This window comes from Mya arenaria, chromosome 1, assembly GCF_026914265.1.
Source record: "Mya arenaria isolate MELC-2E11 chromosome 1, ASM2691426v1".
Taxonomy (NCBI): Eukaryota; Metazoa; Mollusca; class Bivalvia; order Myida; family Myidae; genus Mya; species Mya arenaria.
The window spans coordinates 41801500-41814018 of record NC_069122.1 but is presented as its reverse complement, the minus strand read 5'-3'; the positions used below and the strand labels follow the sequence as shown (position 1 = coordinate 41814018).

Below are 12519 nucleotides of genomic sequence, written 5' to 3'. Positions count from 1 at the left end.
AACACCATTCATGGTAAGGAAGGTCCACGTGTGTACTCATAATAATACAACGTTAGACAAACTATTACGTTTCTCCTAAGAAACTAAAATTGGTTGACCGTAACCACAGAGACTGTGTATTTGATAAAATGACATTATCCGGTGTACGAGTACAAAAAATGCGGTGTAAATGTAAACAATAAGAAGCAAGTAGATCCGTCATGTTCAGCCTGTTTTTGAAATCACAAACCATCCAGCTTCAAAACCTATAAATATGGAAGGTAGCCAATGGTCTCAGATGGTAAAACTATGATTTGATTCAAGGTCATGTGTTAATTAAAAAAATAAGGCAATGTAACAATGATTAGGCTCTTACGAATTGGTGTAAATTGCCCTACATGTTAGAGTTACCGCTTTTGCACGGAAGAAAATTAACTTGGAGTTGAACCGATTAGTGCGATATCTCATTCTCAATTTTCCAAGCGGGTATCATCAGGTTGAACAAAATTATTTACTATTTCAAATCAATTGTTTTGGAATTGCCTTTTCGTGACAACTCGTTTGTTTTCTCATAAGAATCAGTACATCTAACATAAACCTGTTCGCAATGTCGTAGACGGAATCAACTTACAGAAAATTACATCGTATAAAATCACAAATTAACTTCTAGTTATCACTTAATGACCACATAGCAAACTGACATCACCAGTCATGCAAAAAAAAATCAAGCCGGAGACATGAAGAAGACTCTTCCAATGAACGATACAATCATACACTGCCTCCATCTGACACGGCTCGGCTAAGTGAAGGTTCAAAATTATGTTATCAAAGTCTCTATATATTATTAGATAATACACTTTATATGTAATCAGATTCACACTTAAGGCCACACACATTGAAGTATTGGTCATCGGATTATTCAAAATAAAATGGCGCGAGCGAGCAAATAAATAATAATCAAATTTTGAGATTTTCAGAGCGATTGATAAAGCTGTCAATATAAAAAAATGTAACAAAAGCGTCTACAGACCTCTAGCTACAACTGGAAAGTTATGCGAAGATTAGGATTTATATATGTATCTTTTAGAACTAATTATCATGATCTAGAAATTGAAAAGGGTCATTATACTGAAATTCCGTAAAAACGGTGTCTTGATTTGGTTTGAAAATCGGTGCGCTCCAAAATAATTCTTCTTTTCCCTGGTGCGCGCGCATACGTATTTTTTTAATCTCAGAAATTTGTGCGCTAAATCCGATGAACACGACATCAATTTGGTTCGCACCGCGTCGAAGTGTTTTGCGAATTTAACAAAAAGAGAATGAGTGAAATCAAATTTTGCAAAGTTAACAATATTATTAAATCGTTCGATGCTGTGCCTATGAACTAATTTTTGAAACAAACATACATGTTTTAATATTGTCTTTCAATGTCGCTGGTTAATTAAGAATATATATATGTTTCAACTATATGCTTAAAGTCAAAATGATACACATTATGATATTTCAAATACTCCACTCCTCCTCATCATCATATCATTTCCGAGATTTAAGACTGTACTTATATTTAGACACTACTTATATATATAAGTACATGTATTGTGATCTTTATTGAAGAACATAGAAATGTTAGGTTGTTTTTCTTTATTTGCAATATGTGATTGCAGTTGATATTTAAAACTACATATAGTTTAGCAGTTAACCACGTGAACTAAAATCATTCAGGTCCAACCAGAATAAATAAAACTAAAAATGATATAAATAAAACAAGCTACGATCACTTACGACCTGGAAATTAAACTCCTCTCTCAAGCTAAGATCAGCTACACCCTGCAAAAACAATCTCATCTCTTAAGCTACGATCAGCTACACCCTGCAAAAACAAACTCATACGATCAGCTGCACCCTGCAAAAACATCATCCCTAAAGCTACGATCAGTTCCACCCTGCAAAACAATCTCATCTCTCAAGCTACGACCAGCTACACCCTGCAAAACAAACTCATCTTTCAAGCTACAATTAGCTACACCCTGCAAAAACAAACTCATCTCTCAAGCGACGATCAGGTACACCCTGCAAAACAAACTCATCTCTCAAACTACAATCAGCTCCAACCTTCAAAACAAACTCATCTCTCAAACTACAATCAGCTACACCCTGCAAAAATAAACTCATCTCTCGAACTACAATCAGCTACACCATGCAAAACAAACTCATCTCTCAAGCTACAATCAACTACAACCTTCAAAACAAACTTATCTCTCAAACTACAATCAGCTACACCCTGCAAAACAAACTCATCTCTCAAACTACAATCAGCTACACCCTGCAAAACAAACTCATCTCTCAAACTACAATCAGCTAAACCCTGCAAAACAAACTCATCTTTCAAACTACGATCAGTTCCACCCTGCAAAACAAACTCATCTCTCAAACTACAATCAGCTACACCCTGCAAAACAAACTCATCTCTCAAACTACAATCAGCTACACCCTGCAAAACAAACTCATCTCTCAAACTACAATCAGCTACACCCTGCAAAACAAACTCATCTCTCAAACTACAATCAGCTAAACCCTGCAAAACAAACTCATCTTTCAAACTACGATCAGTTCCACCCTGCAAAACAAACTCATCTCTCAAACTACAATCAGCTACACCCTGCAAAACAAACTCATCTCTCAAACTACAATCATCTACACCCTGCAAAAACAAACTCATCTCTCAAACTACAATCAGCTTCACCCTGCAAAATAAACTCATCTCTCAAGCCACGATCAGCTACACCCTTCAAAACAAACTCATCCCTCAAGCTACAATCACCTACATCCTGCAAAACAAACTCATCTCTCAAGCTACAAACAGCTACACCCTGCAAAAACAAACAAATCTCTCAAACTACAATCAGCTACACCCTGCAAGAACAATATCATCTCTCAAGCTACGATCAGCTACACCCTGAAAAACAAACTCATCTCTCAAAGTACAATCAGCTTCACCCTGCAAAACAAACTCATCTCTCAAACTACAATCAGCTACACCCTGCAAAAACAATTTCATCTCTCAAGGTACGCTCAGCTACACCCGGCAAAACAAACCCATCTCTAAAGCTACAATCACCTACACCCTGCAAAAACAAACTCATCTTTCAAACTACGATCAGCTTCACCCTGCAAAACAAACTCATCTCTCAAACTACAATCAGCTACACCCTGCAAAAACAATCTCATCTCTCAAACTACAATCAGCTACACCCGGCAAAACAAACTCATCTCTCAAGCTACAATCAGCTAAACCCTGCAAAAACAAACAAATCTCTCAAACTACAATCAGTTACACCCTGCAAAACAAACTCATCTCTCAAGCTACAATCAGCTACACCCTACAAAAACAAACTCATCTCTCAAACTACAATCAGCTTCACCCTGCAAAACAAACTTATCTCTCAAACTACAATCAGCTACACCCTGCAAAACAAACTCATCTCTCAAACTACAATCAGCTTCACCCTGCAAAACAAACTCATCTCTCAAACTACAATCAGATACACCCTGCAAAACAAACTTATCTCTCAAACTACAATCAGCTACACCCTGCAAAAACAAACTCATCTCTCAAGCTACGATCAACAACACCCTGAAAAACAAACTCATCTCTCAAACTACAATCAGCTTCACCCTGCAAAACAAACTCATCTCTCAAGCTACAATCAGCTACACCCGGCAAAGCAAACTCATCTCTCAAGCTACGATCAGCTACACCCTGCAAAACAAACTCATCTCTCAAGCTACAATCAGCTACAACCTTCAAAACAAATTCATTTCTCAAACTACGATCAGCTACACCCTGCAAAACAAACTCATCTCTCAAACTACAATCAGCTACACCCTGCAAAACAAATTCATCTCTCGAACTACAATCAGCTACACCCTGCAAAACAAACTCATCTCTGAAACTACAATCACCTACACCCTGCAAAACAAACTCATCTCTCAAGCTACAATCAGCTACACCCGGCAAAGCAAACTCATCTCTCAATTTACGATCAGCTACACCCTGCAAAACAAACTCATCTCTCAAGTTACAATCAGCTACAACCTTCAAAACAAATTCATTTCTCAAACTACGATCAGCTACACCCTGCAAAACAAACTCATCTCTCAAACTACAATCAGCTACACCCTGCAAAACAAATTCATATCTCAAACTACAATTAGCTACACCCTGCAAAACAAACTCATCTTTCAAACTACGATCAGTAACACCCTGCCAAACAAACTCATCTCTCAAGCTACAATCAGCTAAACACTGCAAAAACAAACTCATCTCTCAAGCTACGATCAGCTACGCCCAGCAAACCAAACTCATCTCGCAAACTACAATCAGTTCCACCCTGCAAAACAAACTCATCTCTCAAGCTGCAATCAGCTAAACCAGGCAAAAACAAACACATCTTTCAAGCTACAATCAGCTACACCCTGCAAAATAAACTCATCTCTCAAACTATAATCAGCTTCATCCTGCAAAACAAACTCATCTCTTAAGCTACTATGAGCTACACCCTGCAAAACAAACTCATCTCTCAAGCTACAATCAGCTACACCCTGCAAACCAAACTCATCTCTCAAACCACAATCAGCAACACCCTGCAAAACAAACTCATCTTTCAAACTACAATCAGTTCCACCCTGCAAAACAAACTCATCTCTCAAGCTACAATCAGCTACACACTGAAAAAACAAACTCATCTCTCAAGCGACGATCAGCTACGCCCATCAAAACAAACTCATCTCGCAAACTACAATCAGTTCCACCCTGCAAAACAAACTCATCTCTCAAGCTACAAACAGCTAAACCAAGCAAAAACAAACTCATCTCTCAAACTACGATCAGCTTCACCCTGCAAAACAAACTCATCTCTCAAACTACAATCAGCTACACACTGAAAAAACAATCTCATCTCTCAAAGTACGCTCAGCTACACCCGGCAAAACAAACTCATCTCTCAAACAACAATCAGCTACACCCTGCAAAACAAACTCATCTCTCAAACTTCAATCAGCTACACCCTGCAAAACAAACTCATCTTTCAAACTACGATCAGTTCCACCCTGCAAAACAAACTCATCTCTCAAACTACAATCAGCTACACCCTGCAAAACAAACTCATCTCTCAAGCTACAATCAGCTACACCCTGAAAAACAAACTCATCTCTCAAACTACATTCAGCTACACCCTTCAAAACAAACGCATCTCTCAAACTACAATCAGCTACACCCTGCAAAAACAAACACATCTCTCAAACTACGATCAGTTTCACCTTGCAATATAAACTCATCTTTCAAGCTACAATCAGCTTCACCCGGCAAAACAAACTCATCTCTCAAGCTACAATCAGCTACACCCTGCAAAAACAAACTCATCTCTCAAACTATAATCAGCTTCATCCTGCACAACAAACTCATCTATTAAGCTACTATGAGCTACACCCTGCAAAACAAACTCATCTCTCAAGGTACAATCAGCTACACCCTGCAAAACAAACTCATCTCTCATGCTACAATCAGCTACACCGGGCAAAACAAACTCATCTCTCAAACAACAATCAGCTTCACCCTGCAAAACAAACTCATCTCTCAAGCCACGATCAGCTACACCCTTCAAAACAAACTCATCTCTCAAGCTACAATCACCTACACCCTGCAAAACAAACTCATCTTTCAAACAACAATCAGCTACACCCTGCAAAAAACAAACTCATCTCTCAAGCTACAATCAGCTACAATCTTCAAAACAAACTCATCTCTCAAACTACAATCAGCTACACCCTGCAAAACAAACTCAAATCTCAAACTACAAGCAGCTACACACTGCAAAAAAAACTCATATTTAAAACTACAATCAGCTACACCCTGCAAAACAAACTCATCTCTCAAACCACAATCAGCAACACCCTGCAAAACAAACTCATCTTTCAAACTACAATCAGTTCCACCCTGCAAAACAAACTCATCTCTCAAGCTACAATCAGCTACACACTGCAAAAACAAACTCATCTCTCAAGCGACGATCAGCTACGCCTAGCAAACCAAACTCATCTCGCAAACTACAATCAGTTCCACCCTGCAAAACAAACTCATCTCTCAAGCTACAAACAGCTAAACCTTGCAAAAACAAACACATCTCTCAAACTACGATCAGCTTCAACTTGCAATACAACTTCATTTTTCAAGCTACAATCAGCTTCACCCTGCAAAACAAACTCATCTCTCAAACTACTGTCAGGTACACCCTGCAAAAACAATCTCATCTCTCAAGGTACGATCAGCTACACCCGGCAAAACAAACTCATCTCTCAAGCTACAATCAGCTAAACCCTGCAAAAACAAACACATCTCTCAAGCTACAATCAGATGAACCCTGCAAAACAAACTCATCTCTCAAACTACAATCAGCTACACCCTGCAAAACAAACTCATCTCTCAAACTACAATCAGCTACACCCGGCAAAAACAAACTCATCTCTCGAACTAAAATCAGCTACACCCTGCAAAACAAACTCATCTCTCAAACTACATTCAGCTACACCCTTCAAAACAAACTCATCTCTCAAACTACAAACAGCTTCACCCTGCAAAACAAACTCATCTCTCAAACTACAATCAGCTACAACATTCAAAATAAACTTATCTATCAAACTACAATGAGCTACACCCTGCAAACCAAATTCATCTCTCAAGCTTCAATCAGCTACACCCTGCAAAACAAACTCATCTCTTAATCTACAATCAGCTACACCTCGCAAACCAAACTCATCTTTCAAGCTACAATCAGCTAAACCCTGCAAAAAAAACCTCATCTCTCAAGCTACAATCAGCTACACCCTGCAAAATAAACTCATCTCTCAAACTACAATCAGCTAAACCCTGCATAAAAATCTCTTTTCGCAAACTACGATCAGCCACACCCTTCAAAAACAAACTCATCTCTCAAACTACAATCAGCTACACCCTGCAAAAACAAACTCATCTCTCAAACTACAATCAGCTACACCCTGCAAAACAAACTCATCTCTCAAGCTACAATCAGCTACACCCTGAAAAACAAACTCTTCTCTCAAACTACATTCAGCTACACCCTTCAAAACAAACTCATCTCTCAAACTACAAACAGCTACACCCTGCAAAACAAACTCATCTCTCAAACTACAATCAGCTACAACATTCAAAACAAACTTATCTCTCAAACTACAATGAGCTACACCCTGCAAACCAAATTCATCTCTCAAGCTTCAATCAGCTACACCCTGCAAAACAAACTCATCTCTTAATCTACAATCAGCTACACCTCGCAAACCACACTCATCTTTCAAGCTACAATCAGCTAAACCCTGCAAAAAAACCCTCATCTCTCAAGCTACAATCAGCTACACCCTGCAAAGTAAACTCATCTCGCAAACTACAATCAGCTAAACCCTGCATAAAAATCTCTTTTCGCAAACTACGATCAGCCACACCCTTCAAAAACAAACTCATCTCTTAAACTACGATCAGCTCCACCCTTTAAAAACAAATTCACCTCTCAAGCGACGATCAGATACGCCCAGCAAACCAAACACATTTCGCAAACTACGTCCAGCCACACCACGCAAAAACAAATCATCTCTCAAACTACGATCAACTACACCATGCAAGACAAACTCATCTCTCAAACTACAATCAGCTACACCATGCAAAACAAATTCATCTCTCGAACTGCAATCAGCTTCACCCTTAAAAACAAACTCATCTCTCAAACTACAATCAGCTTCACCCTGCAATACAAACTCATCTCTCAAACTACAATCAGCTACACCCTTCAATACAAACTTATCTTTCAAGCTACGATCAGCTACACCCTGCAAATCAAACTCTTCTCTCAAGCTACACTCAGCTACGCCCTGCAAACCCTTCAAAACAAACTCATCCCTCAGACTACGATCAACTCCACCCTGCAAAACAAACTAATCTCTCAAACTACAATCAGCTTCACCCTGCAAAACAAACTCATCTCTCAAGCTACAATCAGCTACACCCTGCAAAACAAACTCATTTCTCAAACTACAATTAGCTACACCCTGCATAACAAACTCATCTCTCAAACAACAATTAGCTACACCCTGCGAAACAAACTCATCTCTCAAACTACAAACAGTTACACCCTGCAAAACAAACTCATCTTTCAAACTACAATCAGCTACATCCTGCAAAACAAACTCATCTCTCAAACTACAATAAGCTACACCATGCAAAACAAACTCATCTCTCAAGCTACAATCAGCTACACCCTGCAAAACAAACTCATCTCATAAACTACAATCAGCTACACCTTGCAATACAAATTCATCTCTCAAACTACAATCAGCAACACCCTGCAAAACAAACTCATCTCTCAAGCTACAATCAGCTACACCCTGCAAAACAAACTCATCTACCAAACTACAATCAGCTACACCCCGCAAAACAAACTGATCTCCCAAACTACAATCAGCTACACCCTTCAAAACAAACTCATCTCTCAAACTACGAACAACTCCACCCTGCAAAACAAACTCATCTCTCAAACTACGAACAACTCCACCCTGCAAAACAAACTCATCTCTCAAACTACAATCACCTTCACCCTGCAAAACAAACTCATCTCTCAAGCTTCAATCAGCTTCACCCTGCAAAACAAGCTCATCTCTCAAACTACAATCAGCTTCACTCTGCAAAACAAACTTATCTCTCAAACTACAATCAGCTACACCCTGCAAAAACAATCTTAGGCCACTACTTTTATATAAATTGGTTTACAAAACCGGCGGGTCTAATTTTCCGAAAAGTACAAAAAAAATAAAAAATGAATTTCACTATTTTTTCAAAATTATTTTCCCGACCGTATTGATTTTGGTGCGAAAGGAAAGAAAAACGCTCAGATAAGAGTACGAATGCAGTAGATCTGGACTGGTTTGTTGTTCCGTGGCCGTATTTGCCAATTTATAGTGATAGCATGTGAGCCAGTCAACTGTTATGGCAGCGCCGATGGCAATGGCGGAATTGACGATAGCAGTCATTCTTTGTATGAAATAATTAATTAAAATATGCAGGAGATGTTTAAATAACAATAGCAATAAACATTGGCAAATTTAACAGCCGACACAAACAATAACTGTCACGTGATTGTTGTTATTCCCCGCCAATTTAGGTCATGAAAATATTGTTGTTAATAGATAAAAAATAAAATTGTCAGCGGCTGCCATCGAATTAGTAGACACAAATATCTGTAAATTATGTGTGAGAAAAACATTTTATAACATTTTATGGTTAAATATCAAATAACAGTGCACAAAGTGTGAGTGGTGAAATCGAAAGTAAAATTTCTAAGTTGATACCGGTGACCTAATTTCACAAGTTCGGTCGATGGTGTTTATGGATTTGAAATCACAAAATGGTTTGGAAATACTTGTTATTGAGTCATGTAAAGCTTGTGTTTATTCTAGATTACATGTTTATTCATGTTTGGGTTAATAGTAGAGTAAAAACAATGAAAGAGTTGAACACATGTCTCGATGACATTTTAATACTAATGCCATGAGTTGTGTGCAAAACATTTAGATAAAACTACACGGAGAACTATTTTGAATAAGTCCATTTCAATTTGTAATGAACTTGATATTTCACTATAAATGAGATTTCTTGTTGTAACCAAGGAATACTCTTTAAAATGAAAAATAAACAAGCATGAAGTATAGATGCCCTGTGAACTCGTGTATACACAAAATGGCGGAGTTGGGAGAAGATGAAAATATCCGATACATAATTATGGATTTCTCTGTTACTATCATTGGTACATAAAGTTAAGTCACATGCTAGATTTATTATTTTGTTATGTGATTTTTATGTACTGATGTGGTAATTTGATGCAAGATTTGAATTTGAAATGGATTTGGTGAACATCCCATGGTAAATATCCCGGTCCGAAAATATCCGAACTTAGCACGGATCGGGTTACACACAACTAGGACCCACCATGGTAAAGGTTATTAAAACTCAAATCTAGGTCTAGTTTGGTTTTTAGTTTTTCAGGAATTGCTTTCACAATGTTAAAGCTCAAATCTCTTCATAAAATGTTACTTCCTTATTTACAAAATTGGTAATTATTTCACTTTATTGGCATTTTCCAATATTGAAATAACTGAAACAATGTTTAGAAAATATTATGTATTGTTTTAATACAGTGCAACTTTTTGTATTTTAATGCGTAAAATTGCCTTTTCTTTTTTTCAATTTAATATTGTTCAGTTTAGTGTTCTGCATTCACTTTTGCTTTAGCATACCCTTGAAGCTTAACAAATGTCTTGCTGAGTGATATTCAATGTATCTTTGATAAACAGTGTATTTTATACATGTAAACATGTTTTATAGTCAATTTCATTGATGTTTTATATGCACAGTTTGTAAGATTTAAACTGTATGTTTAATTAGAAATTTGAAACTTTGAGTGTATTAAAACATGCATTAATAGCAGTTTAAAAATTTAAAATGTCATGTAAATGATATAAATTTTCAATGTTTTTATGTTGTTCTCTGATTTTTACCCTTTAAGAGTATGTTTTTTTTGTTTTTTTTGTTTTTTTCGACCGCCCGGTGGACATTTTTCCCAAAAATTATTGTAAACCAAAAAATAAAAAAGGAGTGGCCTTATCTCTCAAGCTACGATCAGCTACACCCTGAAAAACAAACTCATCTCTCAAACTACAATCAGCTTCACCCTGCAAAACAAACTCATCTCTCAAACTACAATCAGCTACACCCTGCAAAAACAATCTCATCTCTCAAGGTACGATCAGCTACACCCTGCAAAATAAACTCATCTCTCAAGCTACAATCAGCTACACCCTGCAAAAACAAACTCCTCTCTCAAACTACAATGAGCTACACCCTGCAAACCAAACTCATCTCTCAAGCTACAATCAGCTACACCCTGCAAAAACAAACTCATCTCTCAAACTACAATGAGCTACACCCTACAAAACAAACTCATCTCTTAATCTACAATGAGCTACACCCTGCAAAACAAACTCATCTCTTAATCTACAATTAGCTACACTCCGCACACCAAACTCATCTTTCAAGCTACAATCAGCTACACCCTGCAAAACAAACACATTTCTCAAACTACAATCAACTACACCCTCCGAAACAAACTCATCTTTCAAACCACGATCAGCTTCACCTTGCAATACAAACTCCTCTCTCAAACTACGATCAGCTACACTCTGCAAAAACAAACAAATCTCTCAAACTACGATCAGCTCCACCCTGCAAAAACAAACTCATCTCTCAAGCTACAATCAGCTCCACCCTTCAAAAACAAACTCATCTCTCAAGCGACGATCAGCTACGCCCAGCAAACGAAACTCATCTCGCAAACTACGTCCAGCCACACCCTGCAAAAACAAACTCATCTTTCAAACTACGAGCAGCTACACCTGAAAAACATTTTCTCACACTACGATCAGCTATACCCTGCAAAAACAAACGCCTCTCTCAAGCTTTGGTCAGCTGCACCATGCAAAAAATTTAATCTCTCAAACTACGATCAGCTTTGCCCTACGAAACCAAACTCATCATTCAGGTGAAGATCGAGGCCCTGAATGACTCCCACCAGATTGGCCTCTGTCTATACAACGTTGTCGTCCTGAGCGCGGTTGGCCTCACCTTGTCTCTTCTCCTGGAGGATGAGGTTGTCATGCTGTATGGGATCACGTCCGGATGTCTCATCATTGGAACTACTGTCACACAGCTCGTGGTGTTTCTACCAAAGGTGAGCGATATCTTCGGATAACAGTCGACATAAGCATAGCCATTACATTATATTTTGATAGAATGTTATCAATTTTATAAAACTTCCTATTCATTTAGAACACTGATTATTTGGCATATGGTAACGTTTTATAACAGTCCAGCCAGTCCATGTCGTGAAATTCATTTATTTTGTATTATTGGCTGTCATTGAGCAAATGCTTCATGTATGTCACTCATTATCAGTTATAATGAATTTTATTTTGAAAAATAATATAATTTGATTGGATAATACTCCTTATAAAGGATTGGCTTAAGACTATGACAAAAAGTAAATTCAGGACATTTTGATTATTGTTAAATAAGGGTCGAGTATTGTACTAATCTGAAAGTTACCTTGTGATTGTCGTCTGATACCAAAATTAAAACAAAGCGCATAAAAAGCGCAGACAAATGGAAACAATCGAAAACAATCTCGCATGTATTTGGACGGTTTACATACTCGAAAAGCGGTACGTTTAAGTCCGCTGCAAGTAGATCGCGTAGTAATGTTTTTTAGCAGTTAAACTTAATAACTTAACTCTTGAGAATCTTAATTATGTTTGAAATAATACACTTCACTGGCAATAAATTTAAACTTAGATGAATAAGTACAACTCTAAAACACTACATTTAATTAATGAACTAATTCACAAATTTACGAACTACTTGAACTG

The 12519-nt window shown here is 37.6% G+C and overlaps 1 protein-coding gene across 1 annotated transcript in view; it reads left to right on the top strand.

Moving 5' to 3' along the window:
- Positions 1 to 12519, top strand: part of LOC128227153 (gamma-aminobutyric acid type B receptor subunit 2-like) — a 63375-nt gene that overhangs the window by 16491 nt on the left and 34365 nt on the right. Inside the window, exon 9 of the mRNA XM_052937407.1 lies at positions 11637 to 11825. Within this exon, the coding sequence (XP_052793367.1) occupies positions 11637 to 11825 (189 nt within the window). The remainder of the gene's footprint in view (positions 1 to 11636; positions 11826 to 12519) is intronic.